Source organism: Athene noctua, chromosome 9, assembly GCF_965140245.1.
Source record: "Athene noctua chromosome 9, bAthNoc1.hap1.1, whole genome shotgun sequence".
Taxonomy (NCBI): domain Eukaryota; kingdom Metazoa; phylum Chordata; class Aves; order Strigiformes; family Strigidae; genus Athene; species Athene noctua.
The window spans coordinates 4,659,225-4,682,837 of NC_134045.1; the positions used below are offsets into that span (position 1 = coordinate 4,659,225).

The following is a 23,613-nucleotide window of genomic DNA, read 5'->3' on the forward strand; positions in this document are numbered from 1 at the left end:
TGCCCCCCCTTCCACTGGGAATGAGAGGGGGCAGTTTGCCAGTTAAACAGACACCCAAACACAATTTTACCATTTCCACTGAACAACTGCAACCCTGAGAGGCTGCAGGCACCGATTACCCGCCCTGAACATCTCACCACTGTTTCCCCCACACACCAGTTTCCCTTTCCAGCCATGAAACCTCTGGCAAAGCAGCTCTGTGCTCAGAAGGTGGTGGGGGAAGGACAGGCACAGGCCACTGAAAGCTGTAAAAGCCAGCTGTGAGTTTTTTAAGTCACGGTAATGGGATGAGCCAGGTCACTTGGAGCCTATCCTTCCCATCTCTCCCCTCTGAGTCTCCCTTGGGCTCAGCTTTGTAGATAGGTTTGAGGGCAACAGTTGGGCAGGAGACTCTGGAGGACCGTTAACTGCTGCTGGGGACGCAGCAGCAGTAGCCCCCCCTAGATCTGAGCTCCTGTGTGACAAGGGAGGTGCAGGGACCAGAGAGGGCCCAGGGGATGCTCCCTGGCACCTGGGGGACAGTGGAGCTGGGCTGACAGGTCTGGCTGCAGTGGTGACAGAGGTTCTGGGGTCCTGGGGATGCTGCAGCCCTGGGAGGGGTCAGCAGGAGGTGGGGGGTCTCCATCCTCGGGGACAGCAGGGCAGGGGGACACGGCTGCCAGCTGGCATTGGCGACAGCCCTGCTGTGGTGGGGATGAGGGACCCTGGTGGCCCCCTCCCCACAGACGCTGCTGTGGTCTCTACGAAAACCAGCACCAAGGCCCGTCCCTCAAACCTGCAGCCTGGAAAATGCCGGGATTTTGTCCGACTTTTGCAGCCCGGGCCCTGAGGCTGGTGCAGGGAGGTCTGGCAGGATCCTCCCCCGAGCCCCGCAGAAAGGGGGGCCGAGGGCACGGAGGGGGCTGACCCTTCTCCGCAGAGCGGACCCGCAGCGGCGCTGTCCTGCCCGGGGGCCGGCACGAGCGGATCCGTTGCCCTGCCCGGCCGCGGGGGATCGCGCTCCCGCCCTCCCGCTGCCCGCGGGGGGAACCGCGAGGCCGCGCCCGAGCTGCGGGCGCGTCCCGGCCCCGCTCCCGGCCTGACCGGCGCCCCGGGCGGGCCCGTGCTCCGGCCCCGGCCCCTCCCGGCGGAAGCCGCCGTTGCCGGGGAGCGCAGCGGGGCTGGGCCTTCGGCTCCCGAGGGACGGACCCACTCCAGGCCCGGGCGGGGGCCTCCTCGGCCCGGCGTTGGGCCCATCCGCCCCGGGCCGCAGCGGGAGAGCGTCTCCGCGGCCTCCCTCGGTGAGTCCTCTCGGGGGGGGTCCCTCACGGGCCCCGCCGCCCCGCCCCGGGGGAGACCCGGGCTGGGCAACGCCGGAGCACGGGGCTGGGGGCCGCCGTGCCCCTTCCGAGGGCAGCAGGGCCGGGGCACAGCCCTGGCCACAGCCCCCAGCCCCGGGGTTCCGGCTCCCGCCGGGGGAAGCGTTGGGGGGCTCCTGACTGCCCTGCGCCAGGCCCCCACAGCCCGCACAGCCCCTTCCCGCGCACAGGCGGGAGGAAAGGAGCCAAGAAGGGTTTTTCAGGGGTCTCCAGCGTTGTTCAGTGGGGGCTGGGATCTCAGCACATGCCCCAAAACTGGGCGGGTCCAGAGAAGGGCAACGGAGCTGGGGCAGGGTCTGGAGCACAGGTCTGATGGGGAGCGGCTGAGGGAACTGGGGGGGTTCAGTCTGGAGAAGAGGAGGCTGAGGGGAGACCTCCTGGCCCTCTACAGCTCCCTGAAAGGAGGGTGCAGAGAGGGGGGATGAGTCTCTTGAGCCAAGGAACCAGCGACAGGACAGGAGGGAATGGCCTCAAGCTGCCCAGGGCAGGGTCAGGCTGGCTCTGAGGAAGGATTTCTGTGCAGAAGGGGCTGTTGGGCGTTGGAATGGGCTGCCCAGGGCAGGGGGGAGTCCCCATCCCTGGAGGGGTTGAAGAGTCGGGCTGACCCGGCGCTGAGGGATCTGGTGGAGTTGGGAACTGTCAGGGTGAGGTTCATGGTTGGACTAGAGGAGCTTCAAGGGCTTTTCCAACCGAGATCATTCAGTGTGATTCTGTGGTATTGATTTCCCATGACAGCACAGCCAGAGGAGACACTGGGCTGCGGCACGTGCTCCCGTCTCCATCACTGGACCCAGCACTGCACTTCAGGTCCTGTCAACTCAGCAGCACCTGGCTTATCCTTGCACCCAAGAGGAATCCCACGCATTAAGGTGGGGCCTCTCTTGTGGTTTCCTTCCTTCCATGCTCTCCTGAGAGAGGACTTGGCTGCAGCTCTGCAATACCCATCTTCCAGTGCCGAAGGCTGCTGCTGCAGGACACATGTTTGACTCCTTGGGCAGGCTGCACCAGCTGGCTTTGTTCCTAAAGGGCTGCTGGTGGTCACATGCCCCACTCCTAGGGAACACATCCCACTTGCAGACACCAGTGTCACGATTAGCTGTACTTGTCTCTCTTTGTTTTCAGGGAGACAAAAGAGGAAATGACTCCTGAGTCTGGCAGGTGGGGAGCTCATGGTACCCAAGGTAATCTGGATGGGGAAGAGTATTAAAAGGGGAATATTAATCTCCCCCATTGCAGTCTGCAACAGGAAAGCATAGAAATGGACTAACATCACTGGGTAGGTTCACAGCACACTGACCTCATTTCCTGACCCCTGATTCTGCAGGAGGTATGGTACCAGATGTATGTCCCCCCTGTTTTGGTGCAGCTCTCGGGCACAGAGGTTATCCTGGTGCTACTTTCCATTTCAGGTAAAACTCCTGAGGAAGGAAGCAAACAGCCAAGACCAGCTGCACAGAGATTAGCCCTTTGATTTGCTGCAGATGACTTGCTCTGTTTATCAGAGCTTATCACAATTGTGGGATTTTTTTTCCCGTGCTTTTTGCTGAGGTTGGCTCATAAAGGCATGAAGCTGGACTGGCTTCAGCTCTGTGTGTGGTAGTAGCTTCCTGGCCAGGGACCCAGGCACAGTGAAAATGTGGTCTGTGAAGGAGAGGGAATGCTTCAAAGTCAGATGCAGCAGGTTCAAGGCTGTAAAAAACACCTGCCACCGCCTTGTCTGTTCCCATGTTTTGTAGTTTCCTTAACTATGATGCCAAAACCAAGCCACTAAAGGAAGCTGTGGTTCATATGGGCTCTGAAGGATCTCAGGGGATAAGTAGCATTTTTATCACTTGGTAAGCTGAGGCAAAGTGCACAAAGCATTGAATTAATGATTATTAAACTTACAGGGACGCTCTGGGGGAGGTGGGGCCAGAGCCTGCATTGCTTGAGTCCTAGGTCAGGATTAAGCTGTGGTTCTGGTGGGGAAGTGAGCAGCTGGCCTGGGTCAGACTGGATGAGTAAGCAATGCTAAAATCATTGGGTTACTCTGGCAACAATGCCTGTTGTAGCTGTGCAGGGCAGGGAGCAGGGTTGGTGCAGCCCTGTGGCTAGGAGCAGCGTTGCTGCTTCCCTAGCGAGCTCTGCAGCCTGGCAGGGGTTAAGAAGAGAGGGGAGTTGCACACATACAATCTGTTTACCTGGATTTAACCAGACTGTGTTTGCAGAGTCTGCCTGCATCTCATGGCCTGGGAATCCTCTAAATAGCGTCTATCTGGCGGCAGCAGGTCGGGTACTGTATCCTTGACGTTTAGGTTTCTAACATGGTGATAGAGAAGACGGTTTTCTGGGTGCAAATTAGACAGCGATCGGGTCACTGCTGAAAAGGGCTGGCCCTATGCCCTCTTCCTCCCTCCTCTGCCTTGATTGGCACATGCTCCTGCTGTGTTTCCCTTGTGCTTTTGCTGAGCCCCCCAGGGAGGTAACAGCCAGGTTACTTTTGGAGAGAAGGTTAAATGGGCAGAAAATCCAGCAAAAGAGATAACTTGTTTCGTATAGGGGTGTTGAATTGAATCAGCTCAGCACAGGACCATCTGCACTACAGAGCTGTCATGAGAAATGAAGCAGAAGAATGGGAGTGACAGCGGAGAAGGTCTACACATCCCCTTTTGGCAGAAGTGAGCCATGAGGTTCTCTCTTGTGTCCCCCAAATATACACCCGTGGTTGGCTGGAGCAGAGCAGCAGCCTGGGAAGTCTGTGCTGATCATTGGTAACTGCGACTTGGCTGCTGCTTCTCAGGGCTGGGAGACGAGCTGGGGGCTTGTGTCCCGCGTAGGTGAGTTCGCTTGTAGGTACCTAGATAAGCAAGATGCTTACTGTTGTAATAAGGTTGTCTGATCTTGCAAGATCCCAATCCAGAGGTGATGTGACTTGCAAATCAGGGAGTGGGTGTCATTTGAAAATTCCCTGCAGCAGGGCAGGGTGCTGTTGGGATGTGAAATGTGACTTGTGTGAAGGTGTACAATGAGCCTTCCATCCCCCGCCTCCCATCAGTTTGCCTTTCCTTCTTCAATCCCCTGCACTAATTGTCTGTTCTGTTACAGATCTTGATTTCAGCCTGTCATTTTGCGTGTAAATTATTGGGTTTGAAGGCAAGTTCACATCAAGATCAGATGTGAATTTTGAGGCCAGTAGGTGTTCTGAAGTGATCTCATGGTGAACACGCTTTTTTTTTTTTCCTAGAATAAGAGAGCCGGTTCTGGCTTACTTGGATCCATTATCAAGAAGATTAAATAGTACCAAGACAGTGTCCTTTTATCTCAGGCTAGAGTCTGTGTCTGCTCTTCAAAACCAGCTTTTTCAGAGTAGCTAGGTACAGACTGTGCATGCATGCTGGTGTGCAGTAGTCAGCATTGCTTACATTGCCTCTGCAGTTGTGTCTGGGAGATGAATAACAGCTTTTTGCTAATGGGTCTCATGTCAACAGGGGTGATTTAGCAAAGAAGACTGCAGTGCATTAGTTGCTATGAGTCAGACTCACTCAGTCTTGTGCTGATCGTTTATCCATTTATAAATTAAACTGCAGATGCTGTGTCCCATCAGTGCTGGCATGCCAAGGATCCTGAAAGGGGTTCTTCCCGTAGAGCTGTCTCAGAAATCTTTAAATTACTGCCCCGGGAGTCAGGGCATGCAGGTTGTAGCCCCAGCTCTTACAGCAGTGACTCCAGACGAGCTGCCCTGGCGCCTGTCAAAATCATGGCATGACTCTGATGATATACCCAGGCTCTTGTGGCATCTGCCAAAAGCTCACCCACAGTCTGTGCCTGTGGGCGCAGCATCTTCATTTCTGAGCAGGGAGCAAGCCCCTCAAGTTTCTTGTAGGCAATAAAATGCTGTCCATAAGATCTTGGTGAACATTGCGGGAAAATAGGGGCTGACTGCTCCTGGGCTGGAAGGATCTGTGCTCTGCCTGTCCTGGGGAGGAGAGAGGCAGCAGGGACCGATGTTGGCCAGCACAGAGATTTGCAGATCTGTGCTGGCCCCTGTTGATCTGCATTGAAAAGTTATTTAGAAATGAAAAAGATGTTTTTCTAAACAGGTAACTCTCCATTCTCCAAGAGAGCTGAAAGACAGCTGGGCTGTTTTTGTCTCAGGATTCTTCCCCAAAAATGAAGCGTCTGCCCCTTCGCTGTCCTGCAGGGAAGTGTTTTGTCTCAGGTCCTTTCAAGGTTTAGTCCCAGCCTGCTCAAGGGTGGTGACAGCGCTGGTGTGTCTCTCACAGAGGGTACAACAAAGAGGTTTATCTGTATGGGGCAGGAGCCTTAGCTTGCTTTGGGTAGCTTGTGTTTGGACCACAGGAGCTATTTAGAAAGAGCCCCAGGTGCAAGATAATTCAAATGTAAGGCTAAAATGTGTCAGCTGATGTCCAGCTGGGTGTGCTTCCTGTTCACTGAAGGCATACAGGGTGCTTATAGCTGCTCAGCTCCTGCTTTCATGTCTGTATTAAATGTTCCTGTGGGGGAGAGGAAAGCCAGGAAGGATTTTCTGTACTGAAGATACTGATATTACAGCAACTCCAGATGTTTCAGGTTCAATGCTGGTAAAAACGCTGATTAGCCCCTCAGTAGGGACAGTGCTCCTGGATCCCTTGCCTCACCAGCATGGACTACAACTTCAGGTGGTTTCTTACTTGCAGGTCTTCTCTGTAGCTGGGTGTGAGCTCTCTAATGAAAATCAGAAGTTCACTTATATATATATTAAATGTAGATTCTCAGTGGCTCAGTGAGCCCTGTTCATTTCTGTTCTCAGTGGCGGCTGGTTTCCGTGGCAGAGGCAGAGCGACGGCAGGATGTGTGAAGGGCCATCCAGGATTTCTGGACCCATCCCTCCAGACCCTACGCTCTTTCCAAACTATTATAAACGCCCCTTCTCAGGTGAGTCCCTGATGCTTGTTCCAGATGTGCAGTTTTGTACTTTGGCACGACTCAGCTTGCCTGTGTGATGTCCTTATTCTTTGGTGTCCTCAACAGTTTCCACTCACACTGGTGCAGGTGTTTCTGCTGCCTCACAGATGGTGATCCTAAAGGTGGGCTGTACTGGTTGAAAGATGGGAAAGCATAAGGTAGATGTGGAGGGGGGGTCTTCAGTGTTGGTTGTAGGATGTGGGTGAAGAAAACCACGAGGTAAGATTTTTTCCCTGATAATCCCCTTCTCTTTCTTTCTCTGCAGCTCGAGGGAGGCTGGAAGGGAATGCTCAGAAGCGGGATTTTACCTCTGGCCCCCTGGACCCAGTTCCCAACCCATACCCTGCTTTGGGCAGTGCCCGCCAGGCCCAGCCAGTCCCTCGCATTCGTCCCAGTGGAAGGGACTTCCTGGAGAAGGGACAGAAGGGGACACTCAGTCTCTTACTGCAGCTTGAAGGGATCTCCCTTGATGGGGGGTTGCCAGTCAAGAGTAAGTACAGCTGAGGCGCAGCTGGCCTGAGTTCTGTTTGGGGCCAAGGATGAAGCATCAGGGATTTGAGTGGATTCCTGGGCTCTGCTGCCTGAAGAGAACTTGAGCTTCCCGGGGCTGGACGCTCTGTCTCCTGTGTTTGGCCTGGCAGTAGCATCCCCTGGCTGTTGCCTGTGCTGGAGCTGGTTGCTGCTGCAGCCTCCCTGACTCCACTCCAGCCCAGGTCTGCAGTGGGAGGAGGCACTGTGAAAAAGGTGCTGTTTAATTTGGACTTGAGGAACCAGTTATGGATGAGAGACTGTTGAGAGATGCTGGAAATAAATCCAGCCCTCCTTGTTTGCTGCCTCTAAATATAACCAGTATCTTTATAGTCAAACCTAAAGATGGATCAGGTGCATGTACAGAGGATGTTTAGCCTGGAGAATTACTTGTTAGTGAAGCCAGGCAGGATTTGGAAAGACTGCATATGTGAATACTGAGAATATCTTTGTGAAAGATGTTCCCTTCTCCAGGGAGGTCACCCAGAGTACATTCAGAGGTCCAGGAAGGAGATAAAGCCGAGCACTGGGTGTAATTTGATTTACTTCATGTGCTGGCATTGCCTCTAGTCCTGCCTGGTGCCAGCATGGGGGGTGCCACAACTGCTGTGCCAAAGCAGGAGGGGAATGGAAGGGGGTCTGGTTGTGTCAGCTGAGATCTTCCCTGTCTTAGGGAGCCCAAGGAAGGATCAGTTTCAATTTGAAAACAAAAAATACAATCCATAGTCTTGATTATCTCCCCCTGAATGTGGCACAATGGCTGACCCTGAAAACAGGAACAGCACAGGTTTAAGGCTCTGCAGCTGCCATTAACCAGCCCTCTCTTTGCTTTAGAAACTCCGTGGGATGCTGAACTGGGGCCTGACCTTGCTCTCGAGAGGATGCTGGCATGGCTTGTCTGGCATTGTCCAAAATGGGGCAAGGGAGCCATCCTCTCTCAGAACAAGGGAGTCTCTGGACACAGTAATGTGCACACACCTGTACTGATGCTCAGCTGGGCACTGTAGGATCCTCTGGCAGAAGAGGGCCAGTCCAGGAGTGTGCATCTAATATTGGAAAAATGCACAGGTTATCTAGCCTGCAGGAGAGGGGAGAGTTTGCTGTTTCTATGGTTGGTTGGACCAGCTTTGGAGACAGAGCTGTGGGCTCTGGTGCCAGCGCTCCAGGAGCCTGCATCCTTTGACAGTGCATGAGGGGTTCAGGCTGTGTCTCCCCTTGCTGTGCAGGGAGAGAGTCCAAGGACCATGAGAAGGAAAATGTGAGGCGAATAAAGGAGATTCAGAAGAAGTGCAAAGAGAAGGAGAGAGCCCAAGAGCACAGTCAGCCCAAGCCTGTGAAAGCTCTGTGGAAATCCCAGAAATATGAAAATGTGGAGTCAAAGGTGAAGGCCAAACTGCAGGTCAGTACCAGTTGAGCTCTCGGACTCTCCCGGCCTGGGATGTGGGTCAGCCATGAGGTTCTGTGGGATGGTGGAGATGGGGGAGTCCCAGAACCTATGGGTCTGGGGGCAACTTGGTGCTGAAGCACAGTGGGCAGATGTGACAGCGGGGCTGTGTGCTGAGCATTTGGCTTGGGTCTGGAGTGCAGTTGCTGTAGTAATCCCCATCATGTCTGACCAAGTAGAGTCCCCATGCAGGGGAAGCTGAGGAGAGGAGAATCTTATCACACCATCTGCCTGTGGGGTCCTATTTGGCCCTTTGGTTGTTAGGGACCTAAATGTGATTCCTGGGGGGTGCAGAGCAGCCCCCACAGCCATATTCCCCGTATAGAGGTGCATCCAGCTGGCTTTTCAGCTTCCCAGAGTGTGGTGCAACATTTGGCTGGGGCTTGTGCCAGAAGGCTGTGGAATTCTGCCCCGTGGATCATGGTCTTCAGACTGCATCAAACCTCAGGCCAGCTCTTCCCACCGTGTGGACCCTCTGTGGGCTGTATGTCTCTTCTCTGAGCAATTCTACTGATGAATAACTGCTGTGCAGTGGGGGAACACAGACATCTCCAGGCAGTCAGGGTGGAGGCCTCGTAGCTCCAGCACAGCCTGCAAGGGCGTACGTACCTCCTGTCCTCTGTACACGTGCTTGTGGGAGAGGGGATGTGGGGCCATGCATTGTATCCTCAAGCTTTTCCAACTGCTCAAATGTCCAATGCTGAAATGTTCTGAGCAGGTGTCTGGCTTTGTGAACGTTTTGTATTTCTTTTGACTTCTTTCTTTTTCTTTGGACAATTTTTTCTCCCCTGGGGGTTTCCTGGTGTTTAAATAGTGCCTCTGTCAGAGAGCTTTGTAAAATGGACCAAAGTGGCTGCCTTGGTAGAAGTGTACCTGTTTGTACAGAAAGTAAAGTTAAGGCCTACAGGGAGAGGAAAGGAGAGATCCATCACTGTCTTTGGGTGGATCTGGTGTCATCAGTCTAGATCAGGGAGACCTGTCATCCAGGTGACCACTGTACTCTGTTAGCCTCTTCCTTCACCCAGGAGTAGGCACTGCAGCTCCTGTGGATGGGGTGGGTTCCTGCACAGCAGCAAGCAAGAGGGGGGGGTGTTGTGCCCACCCTTCTCATAGCGGCCTCCTGGAGGAAAGGCCTTGGGATTCCCTCCCAGCTCAGCAGCATGTGGGAGAAGCTCCTTGAAAAGGGGGAAGCGCAGGGCTGCGCCCTTGGCCGGTAAGCTGTTGGCTCTCTGGAGTGGCCTTGCACTGTTGGATCCTGCATCCCCATCAGCTTCAGGATTATCAGCTGCCAGGAGAGGACTTTGCCCTTCTGCGAGTCCCTGGTAGCCTTCATGGTCTCGGTCTCTGTTCTGTCTTTGTAGCCAAGCAGGCTGCGTGGACAGAGCAGTGCAGGGAGCTGCTGCTTGTGCAGATGGTGGTGCGAGCTGGGTGACACCATGAGCACCACCATGACACGAACCTTCCCTTGGTGCTCCCTCGCTGACTTGGAGCTTTCAAGTTCCTCCTCATCTCTGCATTGCTTCCCTCTGGTCTGTGGCCCTCAGGCCAACTTTGACTCTAAAATTGCATGTATTGATAACAACTGCAAAAATTGGAAAGATTATTTCCAAGCCAGTGGTTACAAATGCTGTGTCCCTTCTTCCTGCTGTGCCGTCAGCCTCGCTGATGTCCATGACCCTTCCACACCCAGGAGCAAACCCATGTGTGCTTTAGGAACACAAGCCTATGCTCTTTGACAAATCCTCTGGGCTAGAGAAAGAGAGAGATCATTTCTTCTTTTGTTTTGGGGGAAGGGGGTGGTCTCTGAGCAGGCAGTTTCTGCGTGGTGCATTACCTGTGCTCTGTGGGTTCCTCCAGAGGGAGGTGGCAGGAGGCCCTGGTGCTGACTCACATTGCTTTAACTGTTGCTGTGGCTCTCCTAGAACTGAGGTGTTCCCTTTGAAAGATCTCCGTCTTCTGTGGAGCTGCTGATGCTGCTCAGAGTTTTAAGTTGATTCTGTTTGGTCCTGATGTCTAACACAGAGTGTCTTTTCTCTCATCCATCCCTGAGTGCTGTTAATTGTAGCAGTTGCCTTGAGAAGGGCCCTGGCAATCTCAGCATCCCCATGGAAGGAGGCAGGGTGTGCTCTGTTCTGCTAGCACGCTCACAAGATCACAGACTTATTTGACTTCGAGCCAGCCATGCTAGGTAAAGGCACTTCTCATTAACTTACCAGAGAGATCTGTGTCTCCTGGCTGCTGTTGAAACAAGACTGATCATCTTTGGAGCGTGATGGGTCTGGGCAGTGCTGAGGTCATCACGTACCCTGGTCCTTATGCCAACACCACTGATGTGACTGTCCTGACCCACCTTCAGGTCTGCCAAGCCAAATGGACCAGGCCACAAGGGATCTGCCTCAAGAGGACCACAGTTCAGCTGAGAGAGCAGCTGAGACCGTGGGTACCTGGAAAGATCTGGAGGCTGCCCTGTACAGTTCCTGTCACTTCCAAGAGCAGAGCAGTGCCCTAGTTGCATTTATCATAAAGTCACCCACTTGCCAGTGTCAATTTTCAGTTTTCAGGGTTTGTTTGCAACAAGACTGTCTGAGATAATCCCCAGACTGACTGCTAGACATGAAGTAGCCCTGTGCCAGTGCTAATATGGCCTTTGAAGATGCCTCTCAGATGCAATTCTACCCTCTCAAAACTACCAGATTCCTTCCCTCTCCACTTGTCTTTCTGTCTAGAGTAGCATAACCACAGATGGGGGTGTTGAGCACTGCAGCGCTTGAGAACAGCATCTCAGCAGTCAGCTTCATTCCTACCTGTGCCATTTCATTAAAGCTTGATGTAGCAGGGCTCCGCAGCATGCTCTGGATTTATTGAGGTGGGATGGCTGCTTCTGGGAGTTCAAGTTCTCCAGTGCTGCCAACAAGAGAGACTGGCATGTGTGTCTTGACTTTCAGCACGCTCACTTTGTGCTGTCATTTGCCCTTTTCACGGGGAGATTTTTGCTTTTTAAGGAGTCATGATCACTGTCAGTATGGCCTGTCCATCCATTTAGATTGTCCCTAGCTCTGATAGGTGTCTCTGTTGGGTTATCTGGTGTTGCTCTCCTTTCATGCCTACCAGATTAGTCAGTAAAGAGGGACTCTCCAGTCAATGCTACACATGCATTTGATCCAAATGTGTGTTTCTGCAGACTTTTTCCCTTTTATTTTTTTTAGCGTTTCCTTACAGAGTCCAGTTGCCAGGTCTGTATTTATTGCTGTGGGCAGTCTGTTTGCCTTTGCTGGCTGTGTACAGATCGCCTTCTCCCAAGAACTTCTGCCAAGTTACGGCAAAAAAAGCATGCTGTCACTGGCCTGCCGGAGACTTGTGGCTGAGCTTGTGGTTGACCACCCAAAGTTTGCTGGGTGGGTTTCTCTTTGCTCCAGCCTCCATCAGCTAGTAGATGGTTTTTTTGCCTTTCCCAGGAGAGCTCCCCACCTCCAAATCCAGAGGCTCTGAAGTTTCTGAGGGCCTATTCTCGCTGTGGCCCTGGGATCAAGCCGTGCAGACCGCTCTCCCCAAGGCCTACCAGAATGAAAGCAGGAGCAGACACAGAGTCTCCAGAGCCAGTGGATGCTGAAACCAAGGTGAGTCGCACACTAACTGCTTCCATCTCAGGGGTTTCTGACACTTCTCTGCTGCTTCTGCTTTGAACTCTTCATGTGTTCTTCAAAAGCATTGGGTCAGATGTGCTGCATCAACGGGAGATCTGTAAATACTGTTCCTGGCTGAAGGGAAGGAGCAGGGTCTTTGGTCACTGGGGTGATAAGACAGGTGTTCAGGGTTTGCTGATACTACCCTCTTGCTTCATCCTTGCTCATAGTTAAAGAGATCATGAAGTTCCCTTTGAAAATCCCACCTCCTCGCTGTAGAAGTGCCAGTGATCTCAAATCTGCTCCTCCCAGGGCTTTGCAGGATGTCTGGCAAATTTGGAGACTGCTCTCACCTTAATCAAAGGAACTGTGCCTTCTGGACGTTAGATAAAAATTTGGGAAATGGGTGTGCTTTTTAGTATGGAGAGTTAAATCAGTATTAACAGTTAAACCTTTCAGGTAGTCTGTCTGGGAGGTTCTAAACTGCTCTGTGACTCATGTCTTCTTCCCTTGGCAAGTGTGGGGTTGTCAGTTTGCTGTTCCCAAATGCCATGGAGTGACTTAATTTAAACAGGGCATAAACTCCTAAGGATGAAAAACAAGAAAACCTTAAACTCAGATCCAGTGACCTTCTCCCCTGTCTTGACCACAAGAGGAGCTGTGACGGAGGGTGCTGTCTCTGGGGAAATGCCCCCAAGGACTAGCTAAGATCCTGCTCTGCCAGGGACTCTGTTGCATTTACTGGTCTGGTGGGTGCCCAACCAGTTTTTCCCCCAACCTGCTCTGATAGGCAGTAGGAGCCACGTGGACTATGTCAAGCCTGGTTCTTCCTGTCCCTCTGGCTTTGAGATCATGGGGACCTCAAGAAGATGGGGTTTAGGTTTTGCCTGACTTTTGGTGCCAGGCAAACCATGGCACCCCAGAGGTTTCTGGCACTGTTTTTTTTTTCCTCAAAACATGGCCATTAGCTCCTGCCTGTCTCTGACTCCTGAGATGGGATGGGCCTGTCCTGTTGTAGTACACCTGCCATTCTGTATCTTGTGTAGGTGCCTCTCTGCTTTGTCCCTTGTGGGGATTAGGGCAGCTGCCTGTGTGTGTGCACCGAGCCAGCCCCTGCTGCCTCCATCCCTCTTCTTCCAGATCCAGGTGGAGGGCAAAAGCATTGACTTCATTAAGCACAACGCCCGCAATGCCAAGCGGGCCCCGCTGCGGCGCTCCCAGTCCCTGCAGGCGCTGGCAGAGCTGCTGGAACAGAAGCACCGGGAGCAGGAGGAGTACAACGCCAAGCAAAAGGGTCACATCCCCCAGTAGTACGTATGTCCCTCTCTGGCCCACGGGACCTGCTCTAACAAGCCCACTTCCCTCCACCACCACCCCCAGCTTCTGCCTATAAAGGCAGGGGACCAGAGACAGAGGTGCTCCTGCCATAGATAAATAGCACAATTTACTGTGGACTGGGGAATAAATGCAATCCCTCTTGGTTTCTTAACGAGCATCCTCATGGAGAGTGTGAGTGGGCACAGAAAGAATTTTGTCTGCTCCTCCCTTGCTGTTGTACTGATGTGGGATGCTCTGTGTGTTCTGAGAAATGTGCTCCTGCCCCTTCGTAAGCCTCGCTCCAGGTGACGAAGCTTCAGTATTAAAAGGTCTGGTTTTGGGGAGCCAGGTAGCTTGCTCTGCCTCGCAAGTGTTCATCCTGCCTTGGACCCAGAGTGTGAGGAACATCCAACTAGTGACTTGTTTTTTGGGGTTTCTGAGTGGGGAACAGTTCCTGGGTGACCCTGTCCTCGTACTGACCGCGGTGTCAGTCGTTTGGCTCTCTGCTCTGCCTGCTGTTCTCTGCCAGCATCCCTGGCTGTGAGCCATTTTGTCCAACTTCATTCTGGCACTGGCCCGCAGGTGGCTTTGAGAGGACTCAGTAGCCTGGGCCAGAAGCAAGGAGCAGAAGCTCTGGTCTCCTGGGAGCTCGTGTCAGCATCAGTGTGTCTCTTTTCCAGCAGCCCTTTGGTGCATGTGGAGCGTGTCTGCTAGTCCATGAGTGCGGGCTAAACCCATGTGTATCCCTCTGTGGCAGGGGCATGTGCAGGCAAGGCAGGTCTATGTGGTCCTCAGGCAGCGACATGGAGACTTGGGGGTTTGAAGAGCTCGATTCCTGGCCTCTGCCTGCATCCCTGGGTGACCCCTCCTGCCATGTGCTGACACATGCCTCGGTTTGCCTTGCCAGCCTGCTGGAGAGGAAGGAGCTGTGGCGCCGGCAAACGGAGGAGCAGCTGCGAAACCTGCCAGATCCTGACACACCACCTGGTCACACCATGATGCCTGAGGGCCAGCGACTGGAGACCCTCAGCAATCTGAAGCAGAGTAAGAGGAAAAGAAACAGGGATTCCAGCTCAGAAAAACAGGCAATCCTAGCCAGGACTAGGGAGAAGAGAGTTCTGGGGCACAGATTCCTGCCACTTGGAGTGTTGCCTGGAATAAGGCACATAGCTGGGATGGTGCACCACTTGAGCTGTGTGCATTGGAAAGAGCAATCTCCAGGTTGGTGGGACCTGCAGGTTACAGGCCTGGCTCTTTGGAGCAGGCTTGTCCAGTGGATGTGATGTTAGGGTTACTATTGCTCTTAAAATGATAGAAAGATTTTGGTTGGAAGGGACTTTCAGAGGTCTCTAGTCCAACCCTTGGTTCTTCAAAGCTGGAGCAGGTCATTCAGGTCCTCATCCAGCTGAGCTTTGAATAGAAGAATGGGATTCTAAGTCCTTGTTCTAGTGTGGCCACCATTTTCATGACTGAGGATGAGGTCATAGCATTAGGAAAAGGATGGATTTCTTTGCTCTTCCACTTACACAACTTGGTTTTCTTTTTTTTTTTTTTTTTTTTTTTACAGGCCAGGAGCAGCTAATAAAGGACCTGGTGATGCTGCCAATGCGTGCAGACACCCTCAGCATGCAGAAGAGGCGGGTAGAGCTGGAGAGGAAGCTCTTCCAGATAGAAGAGGCCATCAAAATTTTCTCAAGGCCCAAGGTCTTCATCAAGATGGACTCCTGAGCTGCTGGGACTGAGTGTGTGCTCTGCATGAGCATCCTTCCTCCTTCCTCGCCGGGAAGGGACGATCATCGCTTTGGGAGGGAAGGAGAGGAAGGCAAGTTCAGGACCCTGGGCCCATGCAGGTGCTGATGCAGTGGCCAGCGTGTAGCTGGCATCTCTTGCTCACCCTCCACTGCTGTGTCTTGTCCACGGAAAAGGGAGGGAGGTGCCCTAATACACTGTCCACTCTGTGGTCAGGAGAGCAGTTGTCTGTGTGCTGCTTGACTTCTCAGAAATCAGCGCTCTGCTCTGGGTCCATGGCATTACCTTTTACTTTCCCATTTTTTCCAACTTCGGGAAACTGGTAGGAGTTCTCCCATGCTGCTGCCTGTGGTGTTTCTTTTCCCCCTCTTTCTCCTGAGCTGGGCCATGGTCATGGCTCATTCTGGGCACCTGCAGACTTGTCTGCACAAAAACCTTGTGCTGTACGTTGGCCGTGCATGCCCTGGCTCTGAGCACTGACCCATCCTGCTCACGTACCCTCTGACCTACTGGCTGGGCTCAGCAGCTCGGGGACAACCTGGGGGCAATGAAGAAGCGCAGAGCTTCAGTCCTTCATGCCCAGGGAAGAGCTGGGCTGGCTGCAGGGCCGTCTGGCATGATCTCTGAGGAGAAGCCTTTGCTCCAATAAAACACCGATTCCCTCTTTCAGTGTGCTCTGCAGGGCCCAAGGAGCACTGGTGGGCAGCAGAAACCAGCAGCATTGGTGTGGCACAGGCAGGGGAGAGCTGTAGATCCTGGTCCCCCTTTCTGCAGCAGCCCAGAAGGTGTTGGGATGCTGGGGTGTGGTGGTGGGCTCAGAATGGAGAAGGGGTCGAGTCCTGGCAGACTCTGGGCCACAGGCCGGCAGGTGCCATTGTGGAGGTGCACCCACTGCCTCCTTACCTTCAGGTGCCCCACAGGGACCTGTGCAGGCCTTTGCGAGGATCCTGCTGCCTGAAGCATAGAAAGATTTAAGCTGAAAGGGATGGGTGGAGGGCCTGGTCCCTCCCGCTCAGCGCAGGGCACCGGCTCCACAACCTGGGGAGTCAGGAGGATCCAGCTGAGTTTGGAGAATTTCTGAGGATGGGTTTTCCCCAATCACCTCACCAGGGCTTTGTCCCTGGGCTGTGCCACACACAGAGGAAACACTTTTTCCCCTGAAGTCCCACCAAAATTTCCCTTATTGCAGCTTTCACTGCCCGGGGTGTGGAGGCCGAGCACAGCTGCCCTGAGCAGGTTGGTTACTCCATCCTGGGCAGGATTTTGGAGCGGTGGGGGGGGATGTTGCAGAGCAGTCCAGCCCTGGGATGTTGGGGCGCCAATGCTGCTGCCAAGGGCCAGGGAATAATTTAGCATCTGAGGGCTGGAGGAGGTGAGATGCCAACGGGGAAAATCACCCCATGCTCCCCTTGGGCTACCCTCAGGACAAACGCCGCAGCCAGGCTGAGCCAGATGGATGAGAGCTGCGCTGGGAGCAGCTGGGGGCCGCGGGCACCAGCCCTGTGCACCTCCCTGCCCTTAACTATCTGGACTAACCAGCCCTGCTGTCTGCTTCGCTCTTGTGTGTCTGGGCCCCGACTCTGTGCTGGGACTGTTGCCCCATGCAGGAGCCCTGGGGCCACCAGGCTCGGCCCTTGCTGCTGCCCCCGGCGGCGCTGGGGCTCTGGACGGACTGAACAGTTGGTGCCATCCCTGAACACCCTGAGGGCTGTGGGTCCTCCTCCTCCTCACCCAGTCCCACCACACCCTTGCCAGTGGTGGCTGTGAGAGGACCCTGTGTTTGTAGGGCTCTTGGCAAACAGGCTGGCAGAGCCAGCGCAGTCAGGCCACCGGTGCTAAACCAGCCCCAGAGCTCCCGCGGAGCTGCCTGTGAGGTTTTGGCTATGCCAGCACAGCTGCCTGTGGTTTGGTTCTCAGGGGTCAGCGAATTCCCCCTCCCTGCAGAGCTGCCCGGCTCTGCTGCTGGCCGGGCTGCCTGAGCCCAGCCCAGGGTGCCCAGCATGGCCCCGCGGGAGCTGGGACTGGGCAGCCAGCACCATCTGTCCTTGCTGGCCACGGGGTTTCACCTGAGAGCCCTGGGAGGGCCTTTGTGCCACGCCGGGGCTGGCACCCTCGCTCCCCTTGAGAGTCCATGGGCAGCTTGGGCAAACAGGGTGGAACAGCCCTGCCCTTGGGTGGTGCCACCTGCCCAACCTTGTGCCCGGGGTTCCTTGGCCAGCAAAGGGTTGGGGCAGGGGTGCTGGCACTGAAGGTTGATGCTGCAGGAGGTGGGGTGAGAGGCGGCGAAGAACCCTTGATCTGGCCAGGCCTGTTCCCAGGCAGGACAGGAGGGCAGGAGAGGTCACTGCTGTGGGTCACAGAATCCTCTGGGTTGGAAAAGCCCTCGAAGCTCCTCCAGTCCAACCATGAACCTCACCCTGACCATTCCCAACTCCCCCAGATCCCTCAGCGCTGGCTCAGCCCAACTCTTCAACCCCTCCAGGGATGGGGACTCCCCCCCTGCCCTGGGCCCAGTGGGGCCCAGCAGCACCTTCCTGCTGGGGTGTAGTTCCGTCCCTCCCTGTGGGCAGGCAGGTGCTGGTGTGGAGCTGGGCCAGGCCAGCAGCAAAGCAAAGGCCAAAGCCATCATCAGTCCAGCACCTCAGTGCTGGGAGAGGGACCGAGGGTGCTGGGAGCCCCAGATGAGCTGGGGAGGTGGGTACAGCCCCCCCAGCTTGGGGCCGGAGGAGGAGGAGGATGGAGCTGCACCACCCCAGTGGTGTTTACTGGGGATGAGTGACAGCCAAGATGCTGCTGCCAGCCCCGTGCCACCCGCAGTGTCACAGGGGTGTCCCCTTGGCAGAGAGGGCACTGCAGTGGGGACAAGGGGGGAACCGGCGGGGAGGCCAGGCAAGGCTCATTGCATTGGGCCGCTGTGCCAGGCTCGCTGTGCAGGGACGTGCAGGGGGAGGGACATGCCGCAGTGTCCCTCAGACCCCTGTTCCTCCCCACAGCGGGTCTCCCTGGGGTGCCCAGTGCAGCCACAGCATGCGCCTGGCCAGGGGTGCCTTGTGCATGCAGGGCTGGGGTTCCTTCGCACTGCCACCCCCCCACTGTCCCCCTCCTCCCGGGCACCTGCAGAGCTGGTTATGGGGCTCGTGCTGGCCCACGATGGGACAGGCAATGCCTTGGGGCTGGTGGGGACATGTCTGCCCCCTCCCATGGCACCGGGGTGTTTGGTGTCCTGGAGGGGGCTGTGCCCTGCAGCTGTTGGGGTCTGTCTCCTGCGATGACGCAAACCAGGGAGAAGGGGAGCTTTCTAGAAAAGGTTTTACTGTCCATTGCAATATATTAATTGATGATGCATATTTTGATAAAACAATTAAAAAACCCCACTTGCTTGGAAAGAGGGGGGTGGGAGGCAAGGGGACTCAGAGGGACAGTGCCTGCCGGGAGCGGGCACCACCGCAGGGCTCCCGGGGACGCGGGTGGCAGAAGAGGGAAGTGGGTTACCCGGCTCTGCCCTGCCCCGCCCCTGCCCGCTGGCCCTGTCATCGCCCCTGTGCCCGCGGCCAGCCCGGCCACGTGGAAGGCCAGCTGGCCACCAAGGGCGGTGCAGGACACCGTGGCTATAGGGTGATGAGGGTGCCGTCCTCCCGCCCGCTGCCCCGGCCGGGGCTGCCGTCGTGGCTGCCAAGGGACTGCAGGGAGCCCCGTGAGCTGTGTGGGGACAGGCTCCGCTGGAGGGGTCCATCGGCGGGGCCCCCGTTGGGGCAGCCCCCGGGGATGTAGTGGGGCGTACTGTCGCTCTCGATGACCAAGTCACCCTCCTCGTCGCTCTCGGCCGTGCTGTAGTTGCTCAGGTACTGCGAGGCCGGGCTGGGGGTCTGCTGGCTGGGGGTGCTGTCTGTGGACATGCCCGAGCTGCCCGAGGCCTTGCTGCTGCGGATGACGTTGTTGCGCTGGTTGGCCGGCTTGACGGTGATGATGAGGTTGTGGCTGTTGGCCACCATCATGTCCGTCACCTGGTCCAGGGACTTGCCGGCCACATCGATACCGTTGACCTCCAGGATCTCATCGCTCACAGCCAGCAGCCCTGTGCTCTCGGCCAAGCCGCCCTTCACCAGGCGGGAGATGAAGATGCCGGGCACTTTCTCGACCCCCTGCGGGGCCACGCGTACGCTGACGCCATCGCGGATGTAGAACCCCAGCGGCTTGTCAGAGCCGTGCTTGTGGAGCCGCACGCGGCGGTGGGTCTCGGGCAGGATGTCCACGTCGATGATGGAGGAGATCTGGCGGAAGTCCTGGGGCATGCCGATGAGGAGGTGAGGCTTGGCCCGGTAGTGCGTGGGGCGCAGCAGCCCCTTCTTCTTCCGCTGCAAGGAGTTCGAAGCGAAGACGCTGGCATCAGACTCTGCTGTAGGGAGCAAGGGAGGACCCGGGTCAGGCACCGCAGCTGCCTGGGGATGCACCCGCGTGCCCTCGGCCCCAGGCAGGAGGGGAGCCGGCGGGAGGAGTGCCCTGCTCACGGGTGTTACCGCCTTTTCCTCCCCGGAGCATCACCCTGGTTTTTCCTGCAGCCTGTCTCTGCCAGGCCCATCTCCTGGGATTACCCAGCATACACAAGGCCAGGATTAGTGGGATCGAGGCAGTGATTCAGCCTTAATCACACTTTAAGCCAAACTCTGCAGTTTAACACTGGAGCTGCCGGCCCTGATGGCCCAGGAGCCATAGCTGTGCCCCAGTTTGGGTTTGGGGAACCACCCCAGCACGAGGGTGTGCTGTGGTGGCCACCAGCTCCCCAAGGGTAGGTCTGGCCCTGTGAGACGGCACTGGAGTCCCCTGTTGCCACTGGAGCAGGACCTTCTCTGGCACAGGGTGGGGATGGCTGCAGCTCTGTCCTGCAGAGCCTGTCATCCCCAAGGATGGAGAGTCCCCACCTCCCAGGGACCTATCCCAGGGCTGCAGTGTCCCCAGGGCCCCTGAACATTCCAAACTCTGATTTCTGCCACTGTCTCTTATTCCACCATCTGGCACCACCACATCAGGTCCAGCTCCATCCTCCCTGACCTTGACCTGGGGCTACTCTGGAGGACCCAGCTCCACCACATCCCCTCCTCGGCTGCATCCATCAGGTGCTGGGGAGCATCCCCTGGGCCCTCTCTGGTTTCTCCCCATCCCTCTCCACGGGGGGGCCCAGATCTGGACGCAGTGTTCCTGGCACGTTCCCCACAGTGTCTCCCTCTCCCCAGCACCCAGGGGCACTGGGGCTGCCTCAAGCCCAGGGGACATGGGGTTTCTCCCTAGCCAAGCCAGCCTGCCAGGGCTCCTAGGTTATAAATATCTCCCTGCACACACAGCCTGGCATATTTTTAGCTCGAGGAAGGGCAGTGGAGGCTTTCCCACAGCTATTTCAGCACACAGCTCCTTTCCGAGGGGCGTGGAACAGCTTGGCCCAGCAGGTCCACCCCCCCATGGACAAACACACCAGCAGCTCTGGTGATGTGCTGAGCTTTCCCCAGCCCCTTCCATGAGCCAAGCCCAGACAAGGAGGGCCAGTGCCGCTGTCCCCAACCTGGCTGCCCTGCGGGGATGGATGGCTTCACCCAAGGGGGTGACAGCACAGAGAGGAACCGAGCTGCTGCCTTTGCTTTTTGACCCCCTGCGGCAGTACTGGCTGCCGCGGAGCCCACCGACAGGTGCACACCTACGTACACACGCGTGTGTGCGACTCCCCGCGCCCGACTGTGAGAGGCTCTGCAGCCGCATTCCTCACCGACCTGGACTGGTTCGACGACAGCCCAGCCCCAGGATGACCTGGATCCATTTTAAATCAGCTGTGACTCAGCCAGGGCTCGCTCCTGGCCTCTCTGCCTGCCTCCCGCAGTGCTGCCGGCCCTGTGGTCCCTCTCCCGTGGGCACAGCCCAGTGCCAGGGCTCGCCTGCACCCTCTTTATCGTGCTGCCCGCAGTGTCAGAGCCGCGGCTGCCTGCTCTCTGCACCATGCTAGCTCGGTGCTGTCACCCCCAGGCCCTTGCAGGCTTTTCCCAGGAGCAGACGAGGTGGCTTGGAGCAGGAGCAATGCTCCCGCGGCAGGCCTGGCACACCCAGCCCCGCACCAGCTCCCTGTGCTGCAGCCTGGGCCCAGGTGTTGCTCCAGAGCAGCGGATGGTTCGGTGCCGCCAGCGGCAGCCCCTGAACACACCATGGGCTCCAGCTCCCTCATGGCAGCAGCCTGGATCACCACTGCCAGCCCCCAAATGTCCAGGGCATCCCACACCACCCTGATGTAAGAGCTCAGAGAATGGCCCAGCAGCCAAGGTGGCCACCGGCATCACCCCTCACCCAGGGACTTCATACCGACAGTGTGAGCAGGAAACGGGGTGGCTCTGGGCACTGTGATGGGGAAGCCAGGGCTTTCAGATCAGACTCTGGCTTTGTGCAAGTTTGCTTGATGGATAATAAGCCTCGATGCTACTGAACTGAGCAGAAGGGGGTGGGTTTGTCTCCATCTCCCTGGCAAAGAAGAGACATACCTGGGGTGTTTGTCACCGGGAGGCTTTTATCGTCACCGGGACAGGACACTGCTATCGTGGTGATTTCATGCTCCTGCATGAGAAAGCTGCTCTCAGGCGACACACCATTGCAGTCAAGGTGAGCCCCTGGGCTGCTGGGGAGGAGATGGACCTCCTCCCACTGCCAAAAACACAGCAGCACCCAGGATCCCAAGAGCTCTACCAAAACAATCAGGGCAGGGAGCCAACAGGGCACCCAGTGCAGCACTCAAGGAGCAACACAGTGTTTTCCGGGAGCCCACACAAGCCCAGCTGGAAAATGCGACTTCAAAGGGGTGAATCGTGAGGATTTGCCTTTGCTCGCTGGGGCGCGTGGGGCTGGGCTAGGGCGGGTGCCCCTTGGCGTGGGAAAAGGCTGCCGGGGAGAGTCCACGTGGGTGCCCTGGCCCCAGCAAGGCTCTGGGAGCCTCCTGGTGCTGCCACCTCCGCATCCATCCACCACAGCGGTGGCTGGAGGGTACGTGACTGGCCACCCCCACCGCTGTGGAACCAGCAGTACCACGGGACATGTCTCATTTCTCTTGATCAGGAGGACGGATCCAGCACACTTCTCTGGATACCGCTTACCCTTCTTCTGGATGATGACCCTGAGGAGGGGGTTGGCGGAGGACAGGGCTTTGTGGTAGTTGTCGTCGTTGTTAATGGGCAGGAGGTCGCCATGGATGTCCGTGTAGCCCAAGAGCACGTCCACCCGTGGGATCTGGTGCACTGTCTGCAGCAGGCGGTAGAAGTCCTGGAAGCTGCCCGTGCTGGAGCGTTTCATGGCAAAGCGGCGAAATTCAGCATCGAACTGTGGAAGAGGAGGAGGAGGAGGAGGAGGAAGAGGGTGAGGCTGGGCAGAGGCTCTGGCCAGCAGGACACCACACAGAGCTGCCCTGAGGCAGGCAGAGCGGGGCACTGCCAGCGCCAGAACTCTGATAGCACCAAGGCAGAGGCGCCCGTTGGCCAGAGCCCATCCCAAAAGCAAAATAAAAGGAGCGGAGCCGTTTTCCTGCCCAAACACCGAAGCAGTGGGCGCAGAGAGGTGCCGACGAGGCGGAGGAAGGACCCCCCAGCCGTACCACCAGCCACGGCGGCCACCGTGCCACCGGCAGGCCCTTCTCTGCGACATGGGCGCTGCCGTAGCACCTGGTGAGCAAGAGCGTTAATTATTGCCTCCTTCAGTCACGACAAAGGGGAAGCCAATTAAGAGCAGGCTGAGGAATGCTGCGAGGATCGCGCTGCCGGAGGGGGATCGGGCTGTCGGGGCAGGCGGCGGCTCGTGCGCCCTGGGAAGGAGGGTGCCCCGCACCCCCGGGGGTCCCGGGCAGGCACACGGGTCCTGGGTGGGGGTGCAGCAGGGGAGCGCCCACATCTGGGTGAGCCCAGGGCTGGGTGGGTGGGCGCAGATGGGTGAGGGCGTGCCAGGGGAGTGCACATCTGGGGGTGGCCACATCTGGGCGAGCACACTGCCACGCCAGTGTGCCCAGCTGGGCGCACGGCAGGGGGTTCGCCCCTTGCTGGGGGGCACATCTGGGTGACGCGCATGTTCTGGGGAGCGTGCACATCTGGGCAGGAGCACAGCAGGGCGAGGGGTGCTCCCAGGGCGCCCGCGCACCCCGCACCGGCGGGGCCACCCCGCACAGCGGGGCTGCCGGCACCGTGCGCCGGCGAGGGCGCACATCTGGCGAGCGCTCCACGACGACGTTCCCACGGCCGCTGCCGGCCGCGCCGAGCGGGCCCCGCGACCCGGCAGAGCCCGCGGTGCCGGGACGCGGCGGCCGCCGGGCCGGGCTCGGGGAGGCCCCGGGCAGCGCCGCAGCGCAGCGCGGGGGAGCGGAGCGGCCGCACGGGCCGGTTCCCCCGCCGATCCCCGCGGCGCGGTGCCGCCCCACGTGTGTTGCCCGGCGCGGGGGCGGCGCGCCCGGTCGTGACCCGGCGGAACCGGCCCCGGCATCGGCCCCGGCGCGGGCCCGGCGGGCGCTTACCTTGCTCTTGACCTCGATGACGGGCTCGGCGGAGCGCGCCGGCGTGCGGTGGTGCTTGGCCATGCTGCGGGCCGCGCCGGGCCGCTCCGGGCCACGGGGCCGCGCCGCCGCCACCGCCGCTCCCGCGGC

General features: G+C 57.2%; 2 protein-coding genes across 6 annotated transcripts; one reads left to right on the forward strand and one right to left on the reverse strand.

The window, feature by feature from the left end:
• Window positions 1-1,009: 1,009 nt before the first annotated feature.
• On the forward strand, window positions 1,010-15,962 carry ENKD1 (enkurin domain containing 1). Of its 4 annotated transcripts, none has more exons than XM_074913567.1 (9): window positions 1,010-1,280; window positions 2,094-2,227; window positions 6,148-6,272; window positions 6,568-6,792; window positions 8,057-8,229; window positions 11,730-11,891; window positions 13,038-13,207; window positions 14,122-14,258; window positions 14,782-15,961. In XM_074913567.1, the coding sequence occupies exons 3-9, from the start codon at window positions 6,188-6,190 to the stop codon at window positions 14,940-14,942; spliced, it is 1,113 nt and encodes a 370-aa protein (XP_074769668.1). In that variant the 5' UTR covers window positions 1,010-1,280; window positions 2,094-2,227; window positions 6,148-6,187; the 3' UTR covers window positions 14,943-15,961. The 4 variants fall into 4 exon arrangements, with proteins under 4 accessions (XP_074769668.1, XP_074769670.1, XP_074769671.1 ...); XM_074913569.1 differs by having other exon boundaries at window positions 2,099-2,227; XM_074913570.1 differs by lacking the exon at window positions 2,094-2,227.
• A 2,305-nt stretch (window positions 15,963-18,267) lies between these two features.
• Window positions 18,268-23,613, reverse strand: PARD6A (par-6 family cell polarity regulator alpha). 2 transcript variants are annotated; one of them, XM_074913172.1, is made up of 3 exons: window positions 23,485-23,613; window positions 22,085-22,307; window positions 18,268-19,356 (listed from the first exon to the last, which is right to left on the reverse strand). In XM_074913172.1, exons 1-3 carry the CDS (start codon window positions 23,545-23,547, stop codon window positions 18,572-18,574), a joined length of 1,071 nt encoding a protein of 356 aa, XP_074769273.1. In that variant the 5' UTR covers window positions 23,548-23,613; the 3' UTR covers window positions 18,268-18,571. The 2 variants fall into 2 exon arrangements, with proteins under 2 accessions (XP_074769273.1, XP_074769272.1); XM_074913171.1 differs by having other exon boundaries at window positions 18,268-19,359.